We start from the raw sequence: 18230 nt of genomic DNA, 5'->3' as shown, positions 1-18230 counted from the left end.
TATTAATAACCATAAGTGTCTTATTTCTCTCATTATAGTCTATCCAAGTGCATGATGCCATGTAGCCTAAATGGACCATGCCAGGTCGGGTCAAGTCTTACCAATTATAGTTATGGACTTAGACATTAATCCAACAGTAATAAGTTCAGGAAAAATTTGACCTTGAAGAAGGTCTTACATCATATCCGGAGTAGAAAGGTTTTGGCCGCATCAGGCCTAACTAAAAGTACCTACAATACCAGAAAGTTACATAGAAAATATCACATGGGACATAAAAAGGAACACGATTCTTTTAAAATAAGAAGGAAAGTAAAGCATTTCCTCCTAGTGACGATCATCACTCTGGTGAACTCTCAGCTTAGCCAGTTGACGTTCCATATCAAGTAGGTGTCTTTCGTACACCCTCTGACGTACTCAGAGTTCTATGACTTCGGCTCATGATTCAGCCAGTGCTTGCAACAGGGTTTCATGGTCTCTCTCAGATCTCTCACGAGCATCTTCCAGGCGAATGGTGCGGAGGGTATGCATTCTCGCATTGGCGACAACTTCTGTGACCTGATGTAGGGCTGTCTTGCCTTGAATCTCATTTCGAGCCACTCTGCAGACCAGGATTGGCAAGATTCTATCTGCTGAGCCCCCATTGCTCAGGTCATAAAGGCTTCGGTCACCATTAAATGGCATGGGATGATCTTGTCCTTGGCTCCACGTTTCCAAGCATTCTACCCATGGAGGCGTCGGGCCATGAATGACCGGACGAGGGTTAGGATTTGGAAAGGGAGCTGCCTGGGGTAGGTTCTCAACCTCGGGTTCCGAGTTAGCACCATCCGAAAGGTGTTCACCATGGTGATCATTCAAAGAAATCGGATGATCACTCTCTGGTTCTTCTCCAAACCATCCAGCAATGACTTCATTCGGAAGGTACGGGTTGCCGTCGGGATGGAGTCCAGCCATGTTATCTACGCGAGAATTGGGGTAAGAAAATAATTATTAGACGAACTATCTAGATAATTATTCAGAAAATCTTCATTAGTTACATCACTATTTGTGAAGTGCATACTAGTTATATGTAATCACAACAGGATAGGCCTTCGAATAAGTGACCTTAACTCCAAATTCACAAAGAATAGGGGTAAAGCAAAATTTTCACAGATTCTAAGTCTATAACATCCTAGTTACATATAGCCTTAGTGTATCCACTTAGCAACTATCAACTTAGTAATGAAGATCCTTTTAAGTTCTCAAGTATAAAGTACTTATAGTAACATCAAATACCCCTATAGTATTTTAGGTTTATGTTCTATTGTTCTCATTGTGGTATTGTTGGTAAGATTTTAGACTTGTTGCAACCACACAACTACACTTAGGCACATGCTAGTCAACCCTCGGATAATATAGTTGATCATGCTATATCTTCCCAGTTTTGACTAAATGTCTCTAAGTCCACTTGGGTTGCCCAACAATCGTAATTCTTTTGTACTGTCCTAGTGACACTGATTTTAGTATGAATGCAGGCACGCATACTTAATTAAATATTTTATTATTTAAAGTATAAACTCTTGGTCAGCGTATTTTAATCCCATTCTATTTATAGTCTGTATATCTTTTATGGGTTGGTATACTTAATTCACTATAAACAATGCTCTGATACCAATCTGTCAAACCCCAAAACCATGAACGGTGGAAACGTTCTGGGGTGGAGAACGTCATGTACAGTATCACAACAATGAATAGTAGTAAACAAGCAACAACACCATCCATTGCATTAATAATATAATTTTAATACAAGTGTTCTGATATGTCTAATAGACACTAAAGTATAAATCAAAATGAAAGATGAGTCTTGAACGAGCTCCATCTTCTCTAAACCTTTCATTGGTACCTATTTACTGTTGACCTGAGGATACAAGTTATTTTGAAAGGGAGTATCAGCTTTAAAGCTGGTGAGATCATAAGTATTTTAGTGTCTTAATTTGTAAGAATGTATTTGTACGTATATGAAATGTAAGTATTTGTACGTATAAGAAATGTAAGTATTTGTACGTATATGAAATATAAGTATTTGTACGTATATGAAATGTAAGTATGAAAAAATTTTGAACATCCTAGAAAGCCCTATGCTTCCTACTGAAAGTAGCCTTTTACCAAGGATCTAGTATCTGTGTGTGTCTCTTGTAAGAGTGTGTATTTACCAAATCTGACTATCATTAACCAAAATATAGTTTCTACATTACCGTGCATCGTGTGAATGTTTCACCAAATGAATGTAATGGGAAAATGAAATAGTACTATGGTGTAGTATCAAATAACTACAACCGTACTAACTACCTTAAATCTGACTATCATTAACCAAAATATAGTTTCCCAGGCTAGACGCTCCCCTGTCAAAGTGATTTTGGGACCCATACACGACCCCTACATGTTTGCAAGCCGTGAACATCCACATTACTATGATCATGTATACCTAATATAACTATCACAATGCGTTGTGATTCATTGGTATAGTTAGATCCTGAAATCTTTCCATGCTATAGCACCTAGTTATGTCTGTCCTATTATCGTATATGTAAACGCACTCATGTAAGCGTATCTATGTAAACGTACTCATGTAAGCGTATCAATGTAAACGTACTCATGTAAGCGTAATCATGTAAACGTATCTATGTAGTAGTATAGTAATGTATTGTAATGTTTTGCGTGTGCTAGCTGTAATGTGTGTTCTTTCTCTATCTAGTATGTATAGTAATGTACTGTGTGTACTAGCTGTAATATGTGTTCTCTCTCTCTCTCTCTCTATATATATATATATATATATATATATATATATATATATATATATATATATATATCTAGCAAATATTGACTCATGAATGAATTGACTCGTGGTATGATTCCGTATTCTAGTAATCGTATTAGTATCTTCCTAAACTACCCATATGGTAGCTTACTAGTAATGTAACTGGTACGTATGAACATGGAAGTATACCCTTGCAACCCAAGGGTATTGAACATACTGGAAGAACCTTTATGACTATATATGTACACATGATATACAACTAATATTTAAACAACCTTAGGACGGATACTCGATACCCTACCAAACCACATCCAAATGGGGAAAAGGAAATAAAACGGGTTAGCCTTCCTAAGTCCTTTAAGCATTACTTATATAACTATACATATCTAGGCATGCAATTGACAATATAAAAGTATAAAAGAAGTTTTGTAAAGCCTTTGAAAAGTTTTATAACTAGGAAAAGATGAATTGATGTCAGTTTGTAAAACGATTTGAAAAGAGTTTGTTTGATGAGAACAGTTTAAAGTATAAGGAAAACCTTTGTTTTGAAACACAATTGTAACAGGGTTTGAAAAGAAACATTTAGTATGTAAGACAGGTTAACAAAGAGTTTTAAACGGGTAAACATGTTTTGTAAAACCATTTGAGGTAATCTGTTTGGTAAAACAACTAAAATAGTAGTAAATCCTTTTGTATGCTACTTATTAATCACATGTGATTGATATAACAACTAGCATGATTCAACTTGTATCCCCCCCATAAAAGCATTTAAAAACATTTAAACCATTGATTAAGGGGTATGAACTCACCTGTAGCAAGTGGTTGGGATGAACGAACTGTATAGGATGTTAGGTGTCTAGTGAAGGCTTGCACACACTCTATGATCCTAGATAACATATAATATCACATATATGTAACCAATTAGCCTTTAAACAATTTACTAACAAGGTTAAGACATCCTAAGTCATGTTAAACACTTTATATAAGTGTTACAAGTGCTAAGGATTGCATCTAAGTGTTGTAGGACAAGGCTATTGGGTTTTAGGGTTCAAGGGAACCCCTAATATGAGTTTACTCCCTAAAGACCATAACCCCTTGAGTTTACGGTCATAAACCCTTGAGTTTATGACCGTAAGCTCACAACCTTTTGACCATTTGTTGGTTTGAAGTCTTCTAAGCCATTCCAAGCATTCCTACTTCATGTTTAAGCCTTAGGAAATGTTTTGTGGCATCAATACACTCCTAAATGGAGTTTACGGCCCATGGACCATTTCTCCATGATTTTGCTGCCGTAAACTCCTATGGAAATGGTTTTATGATGTTTTCAAGTCCTAAACACTTCAAGGTAAAAGTCTAGGCTTGATTCAAGGCATAAGGAAGGAATATGGGTCATTTATACTCACTTTGGGGTGTTTACGATTTTGGGAGATCCCCAAACCGTAAACACATATAAATGAGAGATTTTGGTGCTTCTTATGTGCTAAACACATCAAGGAAGGATTTAGACATGTATCTAAGGCGTGTAAAGGACTAAGGCACCCTAAGGCACCCTTATTTGGGGTTTACGGTCCAAGAACATTCTTGGACCGTAAACACCTTGATCTTGGTGTTCTTGGGGCTATTTCTAGATGTGTAGAAGTGTAACAAAGCTTGTAAGACTCTAGGATAGAAGCACTTACAAGTTAGAAGCTGGAAAAGGTCCAAAAGGCCAAGAACACAAGTGTGTGTTCTTGGTGTAAATTGAAGATTGACCCTTTTGGAATGATTTCACGGTTAGTGAAGGGTAAAAGCGACCATACGAAGATCGGGATGTTACAAACACCACATATGTGAATGATTGCCGCGTCTATAATGATGTTGGATGCATGAAAAACAATTCTTCTAACTCAGTAGTATTATTGTTTAAACAAAACTCAAAACCATACCCTTTAGTGCGCAAAATATGCATAACATTCTACATGGGCTTCTACCTTCTTGTTGAGATCTTCAAAACTTATGACGAAAATAGTATATAGTTCTCAGTGAAGACACGTTATTTGGGTTTTTTCTCCTTTAGTGTTGACAAAATATCTTGTGGTTTCACATTCAATTTTGTCAATTCTTGCACAAAATGAGATTCTTTATCCGACAATCGCATTGCAACGGATGACCCACCATATACATTGCTATACATTGTTGGTTCATGATCGTGTTCATCATGTACGAACCTTAATGTCAAAAACCATTACCCTTCATATACTTTCCTACCAATTTGAATGGACAATTTTTTTTTAAATCTGTATCTTTGCTTTTGGGAATACCTCCACGATCACAACCAAGTACTATTTTAGAGATGAATCCAATAGGTATTGCCCTTGATCGTTTAGTAACGATAACAAAACATTCAGAACGTACCACATTTTGTACCCAAATCATTAAGGGGCTGTTTGTTTTTTTGTGAACATCTGCACAACCACTTTTGTCTGCGCCGTGCAGACAATGCGCATGCATATGCCCTCACAACGTGTTTGTTTTTTGGAAGTGCACAGATCAAAAAATGTCTGCACAAGGTCTTCTTGGTGCAGACATGGGCCATTGCCTTCCAAAGTCTTTAGACCTCATTTTAACCTAAACAAAAAAAAAGCATGGACCACCGTGCAATTTTTTTTCGTTCTTTTTTTTTTTTGCTGAAAATGCATTTTTAATGTTTATGACAAGAAATTAAGTTTGAAAAATCAATTTATTTCAACAGTTGTAAACGTTAAAAACAAACAGTCTTTTTATTACAGACTGCAGACATTTGGTCCACCTCTTTTGCCGCAGAGATTTGCAGTGCAGATATTTTGGCTTCAAAAAAACAAACAACACGAGATCTAAACACCAAAAAAATTGAGAAAACAAATTTAATATTAAAAAAAAATAGATCACTACATCAACTAATTACACACTTATAAAAAAATAGATAATATACTTATTTGCTACAAAACTCATAAATACTTTCCATTTTTCCTACTTATGAAAATTAAAAACCAAAAATATTAAAACAAAATCATATAAAATGAAGTTTCTAATTTACAACTCAAAACTAAATATAAATTATTAATAAATTTTACAAAAAAGTGATGAATAGCCAAGTAACCGATCAAAACCGAAAAAAGTAATAAATTAAGTGTCACCTATAAATTAATTAATGTCAAAAAAGGTAACAAAATGGATGTCTATATTAAAGGTGCCTTTTTCTTTTTTTACACCCATATGACAAATAATGAGTCTGTTTTATCTCTTTTTACACCCATATGACAAGAAATAATGAGTCTGTTGTTTTATTGTTTTATATATTGAGAAAATAGAGAGAGGAAAAATAGAGAAGAAGGAAAAGGATAGAAAGTCCTACGACAACGACCGGTAGAGATATCCATCGGGGACTGATGACCGGTAGATGCGACTGTTAGAGAGCTTCAGGTGACATCGGCAACGACTAGCGGTAGCGACCGACGACAACGACCGTCATGCTCTCTATCTCATGGATTATGTATTTTGTTTTTTTCTTTAAACTATAAGGTCGAGTTGAGAGCAAAAAACTTACTAATTTGGTAGATTGAAAAGCTCCAACGAAGATAGTAGTTCCGACGACACTATTTTCCGGCACAATGGATATTACGTAGCCCATCAGTGATGATTATTTGGCTCAAAGACTTGTTTTTTTCACCCATATATCATAATTGATTGTATAAGGTTCATATTTGCGATTCATGTGAATAGTCTTAAATCTGCAAATTTTATAGCCATTAGTAAAAGGGTTTTTGTCATAAAAGCCCCCAATTTTACACAAAAAAACCGGTTATGTCCAAAGTCGTTTTTTTTTTGCCACAGATGCCTCAAATACCGGAAAATTGGTTCGATTTTTCCCTTTACCCTGATTTTACCTTCTATGGCCGGTAGCCCACCTGGTCTTCTTCTCAACACCCTCTCTACCTTCACCACCATCTTCGATTTTTCCCTTCACCACCGTCTGCTTCTTCGATCGACAAGATCCAAAGAAACAAGAAAAACTCCAAAATCGATTGAAGGTTCTTCTTCCTCTTCTAATTTTGTTCACCAATAATAGGTAGGGCTTGATGCTCGATTGAATGTATATGTATGTTTGCGTTCGGAATTCTTTGAGTTCTGAATTCAATTGAAGAAGGTTTGGTGTGTCTCTAACCCAGATTCATGTTGCTTTGAATGTGTGTGTATGTGTTTTCCAAGAACAAACCCAAATTTTGTTTGAATTCTTCTTGTTTGAGTTTTGAATTGTGTTTCCAAAATTTCGTTTCAAGAACAAAAACATCTTCTTTCCAAAATCTCGTTAGGTGGATAAATAGCACATAATGAGGTATGATCGAGCTTATGATTGAAGAACCGGATTTGCAGGTTTGTTGATATGGAAGCAAGCATTTGGAAGAAGGAACAAAGGACAGAGAATACGAGCATTTGCATACCAGATTGCTTGATTCGTTAAACACACAAATTCCGACCAGACTAGGCTTGACATTCTGTCGAACAGTTGGAAGGCACCATTAGAAACAAGAACAACTCGATGATCCCGATTGATTTGGGGTTGCTATACTTCTCCAATAAACAATATTGTTTTCCTACTTGAGTTCCAAATCGCCGATGGCTCCAATTCTCATACTGTAAAAACTGCAAAACAAAATTGTGTTTGAATTCTTCTTGTTTGAGTTCTGAATTGTGTTTGAGTTCTGAATTGTCTTTAGTTCTGAATCTGAAGTCATTTCCTTGTTTGAGTTGTTCTGAAAATCTTCTTTGAGTTCTGAATTCTTGTTTGAATGTGTGTGTATGTTTGTGTTTCAGTTAAGAAACCATGTGTGTTTAAGTGGAGAAGATGATGGTGGTGTGATGATGGGTTTCTGTGATGGAGGGATAATGATGGTGTTGGTGGTGGTGGATGATGGATGGTAGTGGTGGTGATGGTGGATGATGGACGATAGTGGTGGTGGTGGTTTGTGTGTAGCTGATGGTGGTGCTGGTGGCAAAGGGCGGTGGTGGTGGAAAAGGGTGGTGGTGGAGGTGATAAGTAAATATAAGGGCTTCTATGACAAAGGTGACTGGCCCCAGAAGGTAAAATCAGGGTAAAGGGCAAAATCGAACCAATTTTCCGGTATTTGAGGCATCTGTGGCAAAAGAAAACGATTTTGGGCATAACCGGTTTTTTTGTGTAAAATTAAGGGCTTTTATGACAAAAATCCTTAGTAAAATGAAAATTTTAGAAAAGGTGGAAAATTAATTTTTGATTCCTGTGATTATAGGTTTTATATGTCGCATTATAGGATTTTTGTATGGGCTAATGTCATATAAACCCTCAAGTTTTCAGGGTTTTGTCGGTTTTGCCCAAAGTTGAATTTTATGTCCGCTTTTACCCTAACATTTTCCAAAAAATGTTCGGTTTTACCCTTTTAATGGTGATAACAGGTTATCCTTATATTAACTTCGCAAAAAACCCTTAAGTTTACAGGTTTTTTACGTTTTTACCCTTAAGTTTATAATTTTTTTTACACTTTACCCTATGTATATTTTTTTTCATATTATACGCATTCTAGTAGAAAAATTATATTTATAAACAAAAAAATTTAATTAAATATTGTATTTACATTTTTTTAATGTTATTTCTTTGTATATATATATATATATATATATATATATATATATATGAGTGTGTGTGTGTATGTATGTATGTTGGTTTTTTTTTCTTGAATAAACCGATGTAAAAAAACAAATTAATATGTTTTTAGAACTACAAATACGTATTTTTATGTATTTAAAAATATACATATCAATAAAAAAACTTATTCATTCATAAACATGTTTATATAAGTATATACATATATTTTTAGAAATGCAAATATGTATTTTGATATATGTTTTTTTTAAGTATAAATATATTTTTAGAAGTATAGATACATATTAATATATAAAAATGTAAAAATATGTATTTACACTTCTAAAAACTATATTTATAAAACACATATTCATAATTCTAAAAATATTATTTATCTTTTTAAATGGTATAACCATGCCAACACACACACACACAAACAAACAAACAAATATATATATATATATATATATATATATATATATATATATATATATATATATATATATATATATATATATATATAATGAAAAAATATCTATAGGGTAAAAGTGTAAAAAAATTATAAACATAAGGGTGAAAACGCAAAAAATGGTAAACTTAAGGGTTTTTTTTGCAAATTTAATATAATGGTAACCTTGAAAACTGTTATCACCGCTAAAAGGGTAAAACCGAATATTTTTTCGAAAATGTTTGGGTAAAAACGGACATAAATTTTAACTTTGGGTAAAACCGACAAAACCGACAAAACCCTGAAAAATTGATGGTTTTTATGACATTAACCCTTTTTGTATAGTTGACTTATGTTTTAATGGTCATTTATTTGAATTGTATAAAAAACTGAAAATATTTAGAAAATATAAAAAGAGAAACCAAATACCAATAAAAATTAGTCAAAGTTTAGACTAAGATGTGTAACAGGTCCTTCATTTAAATACTAATTTTTGTTATTCACCCTTTCAATTTTTGAAAAGTTTAAGTAAATATATAACTTTTTAAACACATACAAATCATTGACACCGTCAAATACAATTGCTGAGAAGGTTAACTTTACTGATGATAACAGTTGGAAGATAACAGAGCCTTCACCGAGTACAATATCCAAGAAGGAATCTTCCCTGCATCTCGTCGATCCTCCGTCTTTGTGGCGGGATGCGGATTTTTGTTCGAACACCAATGGGGAAGACCATAACTTTGGAAGTTGAAAGCTTTGACACCATCAGTAAAGTGAAGGCCATGATTGAGAACGTAGACGGGACTCCACCGCATCAGCAGCATTTGATCATAGCTGGGAAGAACCTCGATGTTTCTGGAACTCGAACTTTGATGGAATATCAAATGCCACCTGTTTGTATATTGTACTTGAGTCTCAAGTTTGAAGATGATATGCGAATATTTGTGAAGACTGCGTCAGAGAAGACCATCATGCTGGTGGTGGAGAGCTTGGACACCATTGGTAGTGTGAAAGAAAAAATTGTGGACATAGAGGGGATTCCTTTTCATCTACAACATTTGTTCTTTGCTGGGAACAAGCTCGAGAATGATAAAACTTTGAGGGACCATAACATTAAAAGAGAATCTACATTGGACCTTTTTCATGTTCAGAGGTTTGGAGGAGATCATATGCAGATTTTTGTTGAGACTTTGACAGGGAAGACCTTCTCCCTGAGGGTGAAGAGCTTGGAGACAATTTATTACGTGATGTCAAAAATTTGGGTCCTAGAGGGGATTCCGGTGAGTCACCAAGTGTTGTTCTTTGATTGGAGGCGTCTAGCGTATAATAAAACATTGAGGGATTATGACATTCAAAATGAATCTAAAGTGAACGTGATGGATGTTATGTGTGCAGGTGGGTATGTAACTTTTGTTAAAACTATTACAGGCAAGACAATCCAGATTCATATGGGAGTTTTGGATACCATTGGTAATTTGAAGGCAAAGATTCAGGAGAGAGAAGGGATTCCACCACTTCATCAGCATTTGGTCACTTCTGCAAAGATCCTTGAGGATGTTAGAACTTTGGCCGATTATAATATCCAACAAGAATCTACATTGGATCTGGTTCCGAGGTTTGGAGGAGGTGATATGTGGATTTTTTTTGTTGGGTTTTTCAGGGAAGAGTTCAAGACCATCATGCTGGAGGTAGAAAGCTCGGACACCATTAAAGATGTGAAGGCAAAGATTGAGGAGATGGAGTGCATTCCCATTGAGCAACAGAGACTTTATTTTAATTCTAAGGAACTAAATAATAGGCTGACTCTGCTTGATCATAGTATTCAGCACGAGTCTAGTCTGTTCCTTCACTGTGTAACTGCGGATGGTCGATCATGAAGATAATGTATCTTTTTGATCATAAATTCTGAATTTAGCTATTCATGTATTCTCTTGAAGAGGAGAGTGACTGAGGAGCCAAGTGTGGATGGAATTGAGTGATGTTTTTTTTTTTTTTTTTTTTATCTTATTTTTACTCGATTTTATATGTCATTTATACGAATGGCCAAATTAATTGTTCCATCAACTTTCCCAATAAAATGTTTGCTTTCCCTTCAAATGTGCTACTACGTAATTAGTAACTAAGATCACCGGTAACAAGCTATGATAATCTTCCTAAAGGCGTTTGAATTTCATTAATTTTTTAGAATCATTAAATCCTGCAGTTACTGTCTCAAAACAATGAAACTGTTTCATGCCAATCTCATAGCAATCAAGAAAATTATGCTTAGAATCTTGTAACTAGTAAGATACAATTGAAGGTTTAGCGTATCTTGTAACAACTCCTTGAAGTACATGAACTAGTGACAAAAGATGGAAAAAAACATTCTTGATTCCGTGCCCTTTTAAATTTTCTCAAAACTTGATTTCAACAATTCTTTGAGACTCTACTTTGTAGGTAATTTTCTAAGTATAACAAACATAGTAACCAGGAAATACATCAAAATGATTTCAACTATTCTTTGAGACTCTACTTTGGTGTATCACCGGATCAGAATAACATCTCATTTGTGAAAGCATTTTTTTATCATCTGACAACTACTATCAATCAATGTATGCGCTCTTCGATTCTAGAAGGTTGTGCCTATTGAGAATTTTTATTAGAATGTCTTTACTTTTGTTAAGAGCGATCGGTGCGGGCAACGTCGTCGAAGGGATATCCGACGTGGACGCCTAATAACGCCGGTATAACGCGGGGAACACCGCGCCGGCTTCCCGTTTTTTGGTGTTACGTCGTCGGGCGTTGTTGTGGCGATGGGAGAAAATGTATTCGTTGATTGGTTGATTCAAAAATCTAACTGTTTGAAACTTTACCGTTTTCAAACGGTCACAAACTTTAAAAAAAAAAAAAATTCTCTATACATATAAATACACCACATTTACTCTTTATATTTTACAAAACAAACAAATCCTTTCAATATATACATCATTTCAATTTCATTTTTCCTATTGAATGTTAAAAAATGGATCCTTTTGATCCGTTCCATCCATACAATCATGATGTCGATGAGGAAGATATATTTGTGGGTATGATGCATCAATATGTTACCGACATGATACTGCAAGAGCCAGCTCCACTACGGACCAAACGTACGGCATTGAACAGAGATTGTGAAGAGGGGCATAAACGTCTAGTACACGATTATTTTGTGGATGATTGTGTCTACCAACCAAAAGATTTCAAAAGAAGGTTTTGCTTGCGGAAAAATGTATTTCAACGAATAGTCAATGCAATGGAAAGCAGGTAATTCTATTATATGGTTTTTTTTTTTAATTATTAAGTAATTGTTAGGTAATTTTATTACATGATTTTTTAGATTATTAAATAATTGTTAGGTTATTTTATTACATGTTTTTTAGATTATTAAATAATTGTTAGGTAATTTTATTATATGTTTTTTAGATTATTAAATAATTGTTAGGTAATTTTATTATATGTTTTTTAGGTATGAATATTTCCAACTAAGGTACGATGCGAGAGGTAAACGAAGTTTTACAGGGTTGCAAAAATGTGCTGCTGCAATCAAGCTTATGGCTATGGGGGAGTCACCCGATTCTATTGATGACTATATGAGAATGTCAGAGCGAACTGCACGAAAAAGTTTGTACAGATTGGCGAGAGGTGTTATCGAAACCTTCGGTTACAAATACTTGCGCAAACCTTCATTGAATGACATACAACAACTATATCCGGCGCATGAAGAACGACATGGTTTTCCGGGAATGCTTGGAAGCATTGATTGCACAAAGTGGATATGGAGAAATTGTCCTGTGGCGTGGAAAAGGTCAATACACAAGTGGTCGTATTGGATCGCCTTCATTAGTATTAGAGGCGGTTGCATCACAAGACTTATGGATTTGACATGCTTTTTTTGGAGTTGCGGGTTCGAACAATGACGTAAACGTTCTTGATTAGTCACCAATATTTCAGGACCTTTTGATGGGAAAGGCACCGGATGCTCCTTTCACAGTCAATGTCCATGAGTATAAGTTCGGGTATTACCTCACGGATGGAATATATCCAGCATATTCCACGTTCGTGAAGGCGTTTCGACACCCGATAGAACCAATAGATAAATTTTTCAAGAGAAGACAGGAAGGAGCACGTAAGGACGTGGAACGTGCTTTCGGAGTTCTGAAAGCAAAATGGCACATAGTTGAACATGCGGCACGACCATATGAGTTGGACAGACTACGAGATATTATGTATACATGTATGATTATGCATAACATGGTGGTTGAAGATAAAGGAAGAAACATTGCGGAGTATTCACCTACCGAACCAAGACACATTCAATTTCAACCAGGGACATCAGAATACATACATAGAGTCGTTGATATCCAAGATCAACGAAAACACAAACACCTACGAGAAGACTTGACAAATCGTATCTATGATGGTAGTGAAGTTTGAGTAATTTAGATCGAAAATGTAATTTGTTTTGTCTTTGCTTTTTTTTTTTGTATCTAAATGTGGTTTTATCCTTAGTTGTAATTTTTTTTAATGTTGTTTTTAATTTAGGATTTTTATTGTTATCGTTATTTTTAAAAATGTTATGTTTAATTTAATATTTAATTTATATTACATAATGACATAAATAAAAATAATAAATAAATTCGAAAATATAGAAAGTAAAAACATCAAAAAAAAAAAAATCAAATACAACATAAGTGGTGTTATTACATGTTATTAGGTGTTGCCCATTTCCACCTTCGGTGTTATAACAACCATTATGACTAGGATGATGATGTGGCAACTTTTTGGTGTGGTAACATGTAATAACATGTTGCCCACACCCACCAACCTAACAATGGCTTTTCGAGTATAGATTTATAGAGCATTAATGTGGGGCTCAAATAAATGCAACGGTTTAATATTATTATTATTATTATTACTCCCTCCTTCCCAATATTATTGTCCACAGATAAAAAACACATAGATTATGTGACAACCCGAAATTTCCATTCGGTCAAACCCTAAAAGTCAACCACTTCATATTATAAGTCAAGTTCACTTATACTTATTTTTGGGAAAAATAAGTTCGTTTGATTATTTTAATATTATTTTTAAACGAACGGGTGAAAGAAAGTGCCGTCTCGGGTTTTGATTTTTAGAAACCGCAAACACCTTGCCTCTTAGAAATTCCCGACCAAACTTTTATGTTTTGGGTTGTGAAATCACCCAAAACCGTGAACTCATACCTATGTATGAGTTTACTCCCCAAAAAGTTAGTCATTTGTGTTTACTCCCCAATAGTCAAAAGAGTAAACTCCAAAAACTCTTTCAAGTATCATCCAAGTTTTTATTCTAGATCTTCAAACTAGTAAGTGTTCTAACCCTTTCAAGTTACTATATCACTTAATCTAATGATTGTACATCCTTTAATCCATTCATTTATGTGTTTTGACTAGTTTTTCCAAAACACCAAGAACACCAAGAACACACACTAGTGTTCTTGGACTTAAAGTTCATTTCAAGCTTCCACAATGTAAGTACTTCTATCCTTAAACTCATGAGTTTACTACCTTAAACTCATGAGTTTACTACCTTAAACTCCTAAGTTTGGTATTTGGCGGTTTTCAAGTTCTTAGCTCAAACATGGCACTAGTCTAGGTTAGATTCTAGGCATAAGGAACAACCATGGGCCATTTATGGGACATTTACACCACTTTTGAGGTGTTTACGGTTTTGGGAGATCCCAAATCGTAAACACATAAAAATATATGATTTTGGTGCCTTTTTGTGATACACTCACCAAGGATGGATCTAGACAAGTCCCTAAGGCATTGTGAAGCATCTAGACACCTTAACACACCATTTTGGCCTTATTCTTGGTGTTTACGGTTTTGGGACCTCCCAAAACCATGAACACCTTTAACTTGGTGTTATTGGGACTTTTCCTTCGTATAAACATGTATAGCTAGCTTAAAATGACTCTAGGATAGAAGTACTTACATTGTGGAAGCTTGAAATGAACTTTAAGTCCAAGAACACTAGTGTGTGTTCTTGGTGTTTTGGAAAAACTAGTCAAAAGACATAAATGAATGGATTAAAGGATGTACAATCACTAGATTAAGTGATATACTAACTTGAAAGGGTTAGAACACTTACTAGTTTGAAGATCTAGAATAAAAACTTGGATGATACTTGAAAGAGTTTTTGGAGCTTACTCTTTTGACTATTGGGGAGTAAACTCATACATAGGTATGAGTTCACGGTTTTGGGTGATTTCTCAACCCAAAACATAAAAGTTTGGTCGGGAATTTTTAAGACGCGAGGTGTTTGCGGTTTCTAAAAATCAAAACCCGAGACGACACTTTCTTTCACCCGTTTGTTTAAAAATAATATTAAAATAATCAAACGAACTTATTTTTCCCAAAAATAAGTATAAGTGAACTTGACTTATAATATGAAGTGGTTGACTTTTAGGGTTTGACCGAATGGAAATTTCGGGTTGTCACATCATCCCCTTGTTAAAGGGAATTTCGTCCCGAATTTAGAATTTAGGTAAGGAAGTAGGCACGAATGATCGAGTCATGAGGTGGGAAAACTTCCTAATCGATTGGTTCTCGCGCTCCTAAGTGAAATCGGGTCCTCGGTTGGTATCCCAACGAACCTTCACTAAATGGCGACGGTTTTGCTTCGTCCGCTTGACCTCTTGGTCGAGGGTCACTACGGTTCTAATACGAAGGTGAGGATCTTGACGAGTGGACTTACAAGAGTCCTAACGGAAAGGTACGGTTTCAAGATCGATATGCGAAGAGTAGAATGTGCGTTTCTGAGTTCGCGGAGTAGGTCTAGTTTGTGCGAGGTACAGGACCGATTGTGGTAAGAATCTATGAAGTCCTAACTATCTTGGATTAAGCTTTCCACGCTTTACGAAGCATATTTAAGCCTTTCCTAGAGTGAGATTCCCTAAGGAATTTGGTCTCTCACTTGGAATTCCAATGGTTCCTTCTCTTGCTTATCTTCCCTGTCAAGGGCCATCCCTTGTTGGGTCAAAGTCGAAAGGGTTTCTGTGATTTGTGCGGAGTTCTGGATGATCTATGACAGTAGGTTTGTAAGACCTAGAATTTGGCGAATTCCTGTCGGCGGCTCTGGAGTCGACAAATTCTCAACGGTTTTGACAAATCGAAAGACTACTCAAAATTTCCCACACCACTAATAGTGTGTCTTAGGAAATTTTGACTCTTCAATTCCAAAACTTGTGTTCAGAGAACTTTGCGAAAAGTATCTCTGAAGGAAATGTTTCCACGGGTTCCTTCTTACTACGAGGGTAGATAAGTAAGTCATCATATGGGGAAATGACGAACTGATCTAAGTAAGAAAGACGGACCCTATTCATTAAACTCATGAATACTATGGGCGTATTGGTCCTATCCGAGGGGTATCACTACGGACTCGAAGTGTCCATATCAAGTTTGGAAGGTAGTGTTCCAAACATCCTTCTCTAACACTCGAACTGGTGATATTCGGATCTCAGGTCCATTTCTGAAAGTAATTCTTTCCTTGCGTTTGCTCAACTAATTCATCTATGCGAGGCAGAGATAACAATTTCTAATGGGAATCTGGACGGAGTCCTCGATATCTGAGGAACATACGAAGCAATCCGTCGATCTCTGGAAGAATAAGACTAGGGCTCTCTAGGGTGAGAAGCCTAGTCTTCCGATTCTATTTCTGTGTAGTTCGCTAAGTTGTCCCTGCTGTTCTTGTATCTCCGTAGGTGTTTTGACTGAAGGAAGATCTGTTTACAGGTGTCATACTGGGTTCTAGGTTTGTTCACATGATGATGCGATTACTCGTAGTCTTGGGCAGTCTCCGTCCTGAAGTTCATATTAGAATTCATACATGGTTCAATGATCACTATCTCGTGTATACGAGTCGTATATAATTATGGTTGAAAAGATAGTCGAATAACTGATTCTTCTTTAAGCTCACCCCTATCGGGGAAAAAGATGTTAAAGTGAAACCATCAATTCTAAACCTGTAGAACCTTGATTATATATCACCCTTATGTATATATTCTTCAGTGATAGATTAACCGTATGAATCTTCGGGTCGAACTTGACGTACTACACGAGTGGTACTTCGGGGATTTCTTCGGAAAAGAAAGGAATAGGAGGTACTCCATGCAGGAGTACTTCGGTGTTCCGATATGAAGGTTTCGCTAAAAGGCGATTTCGAAGAAAGAGATGCACGTATGAAGCTGTTTTCGCAAGGATTAAATTGAATCGAGTCGTATGATAATGTCGGAATCATACTAAAACTTAAAGACATTAGATTTGAACATAAGACGTTTTATAGACAAAACACAACCGTGCAATCATCAAAAGAGTTACAGTACTTTAGACTTACAATAAGACCGTTGCTGCGAATGAGGTATACTATGAAAGACACGTATATGCAACACGAGCATCCTTATACCGACATGATCTTGCAAAAAGGTAAGAATCTAGTTGCACTAGTTCTGGATAGTTTATAAGTCTGTTACAACGAAACGCCTAAATTACATTAATGAGGGTCCGACGTAGTTTCTCCTGCAGCTGTGATCTTGAGAATTTTCCTGTCTGCACCCGAGTTCTTCACTATCGGGCAATCCTTCTTGAGGTGTCCAATTTCACCGCATTGGTGACATATCTGGACAGCACCAACATTGGTGGTGGAAGTGAAATGTCAAGCTAGAGTGACGTGGACACGAGTGTTCTCCTTGTTCATCCACTTTGGAATTTTCCTTTCATAGGGTCTAGTTTTAACACCACCATCATAAGCCTGGTTGACTCTGATGTCAGGGGCTTGAGTGATGGGTCGTGCCGGTGCTCCACAGCTACTAGCATGGTGCCCTATTTTTAGGCAATTACAACATTGAGTCTCATGGCAAGCCCCACGATGATGGAAACTACACTTATCACACTTCGGGAGTTTTCCCTCGTATGGTCAGCTCGGTACGGGGATGGCAGTAGAGGTTTCCACATGCTGTTTTTGCATGAACAGCCTGTGAGATTTCTTGCGTTCTTTCTGGGCTTAACGCTTTCGTTTCTTGTTCTTTGATTTTCGACTTTGCGAGCCTGTAACTGTTACTATTTGATGACTTCTTGGATTGATACTACGATCGGAATCTTCAATCCCATCATCAGTATTGATTGTGCTGATAGCACTACAGTGTGAAAGGACAGTTTTCACGGCGGCCATCACGGCAGTTGTAATTGTGGCTTGAAAAGTAGCGGCGTCCATAGGAAAAGTAGAGGTTTCGTTGCTTGGCTGATTGTTTCCGGATGACGACATGATTCTGTAACACGAAAGATAATGAT

The 18230-nt window shown here is 36.0% G+C and overlaps 3 protein-coding genes across 3 annotated transcripts; all 3 read left to right on the top strand.

Moving 5' to 3' along the window:
- The first annotated feature begins 9457 nt into the window (after positions 1-9457).
- LOC122198262 (polyubiquitin-like) lies at positions 9458-11011 on the top strand. Its single transcript, XM_042902635.2, has one exon. It carries the CDS (start codon positions 9582-9584, stop codon positions 10758-10760), a length of 1179 nt encoding a protein of 392 aa, XP_042758569.1. The 5' UTR covers positions 9458-9581; the 3' UTR covers positions 10761-11011.
- An 873-nt stretch (positions 11012-11884) lies between these two features.
- Positions 11885-12818, top strand: LOC122197889 (uncharacterized). Its single transcript, XM_042902043.1, has 2 exons — positions 11885-12165; positions 12368-12818. The coding sequence occupies exons 1-2, from the start codon at positions 11885-11887 to the stop codon at positions 12816-12818; spliced, it is 732 nt and encodes a 243-aa protein (XP_042757977.1).
- A 43-nt stretch (positions 12819-12861) lies between these two features.
- LOC122197888 (uncharacterized) lies at positions 12862-13335 on the top strand. The gene has a single exon (XM_042902042.1). It carries the CDS (start codon positions 12862-12864, stop codon positions 13333-13335), a length of 474 nt encoding a protein of 157 aa, XP_042757976.1.
- The last annotated feature ends 4895 nt before the right edge of the window (positions 13336-18230 follow it).

Source organism: Lactuca sativa, chromosome 5, assembly GCF_002870075.4.
Source record: "Lactuca sativa cultivar Salinas chromosome 5, Lsat_Salinas_v11, whole genome shotgun sequence".
In the NCBI taxonomy this organism is placed as follows: domain Eukaryota; kingdom Viridiplantae; phylum Streptophyta; class Magnoliopsida; order Asterales; family Asteraceae; genus Lactuca; species Lactuca sativa.
Note: the sequence above shows the minus strand (reverse complement) of the source record. Positions and strands in the feature narration are given on the sequence as shown.

Excerpts from the sequence above, each read along its gene's own strand:
- LOC122198262 (XM_042902635.2), top strand. The coding sequence starts at position 9,582 with ATGCGGATTTTTGTTCGAACACCAATGGGGAAGACCATAACTTTGGAA.
- LOC122197889 (XM_042902043.1), top strand. The coding sequence starts at position 11,885 with ATGGATCCTTTTGATCCGTTCCATCCATACAATCATGATGTCGATGAG. Across the intron at positions 12,166-12,367 it reads GTCAATGCAATGGAAAGCAG|GTATGAATATTTCCAACTAA; the intron begins GTAATTCTATTA and ends TATGTTTTTTAG.
- LOC122197888 (XM_042902042.1), top strand. The coding sequence starts at position 12,862 with ATGGGAAAGGCACCGGATGCTCCTTTCACAGTCAATGTCCATGAGTAT.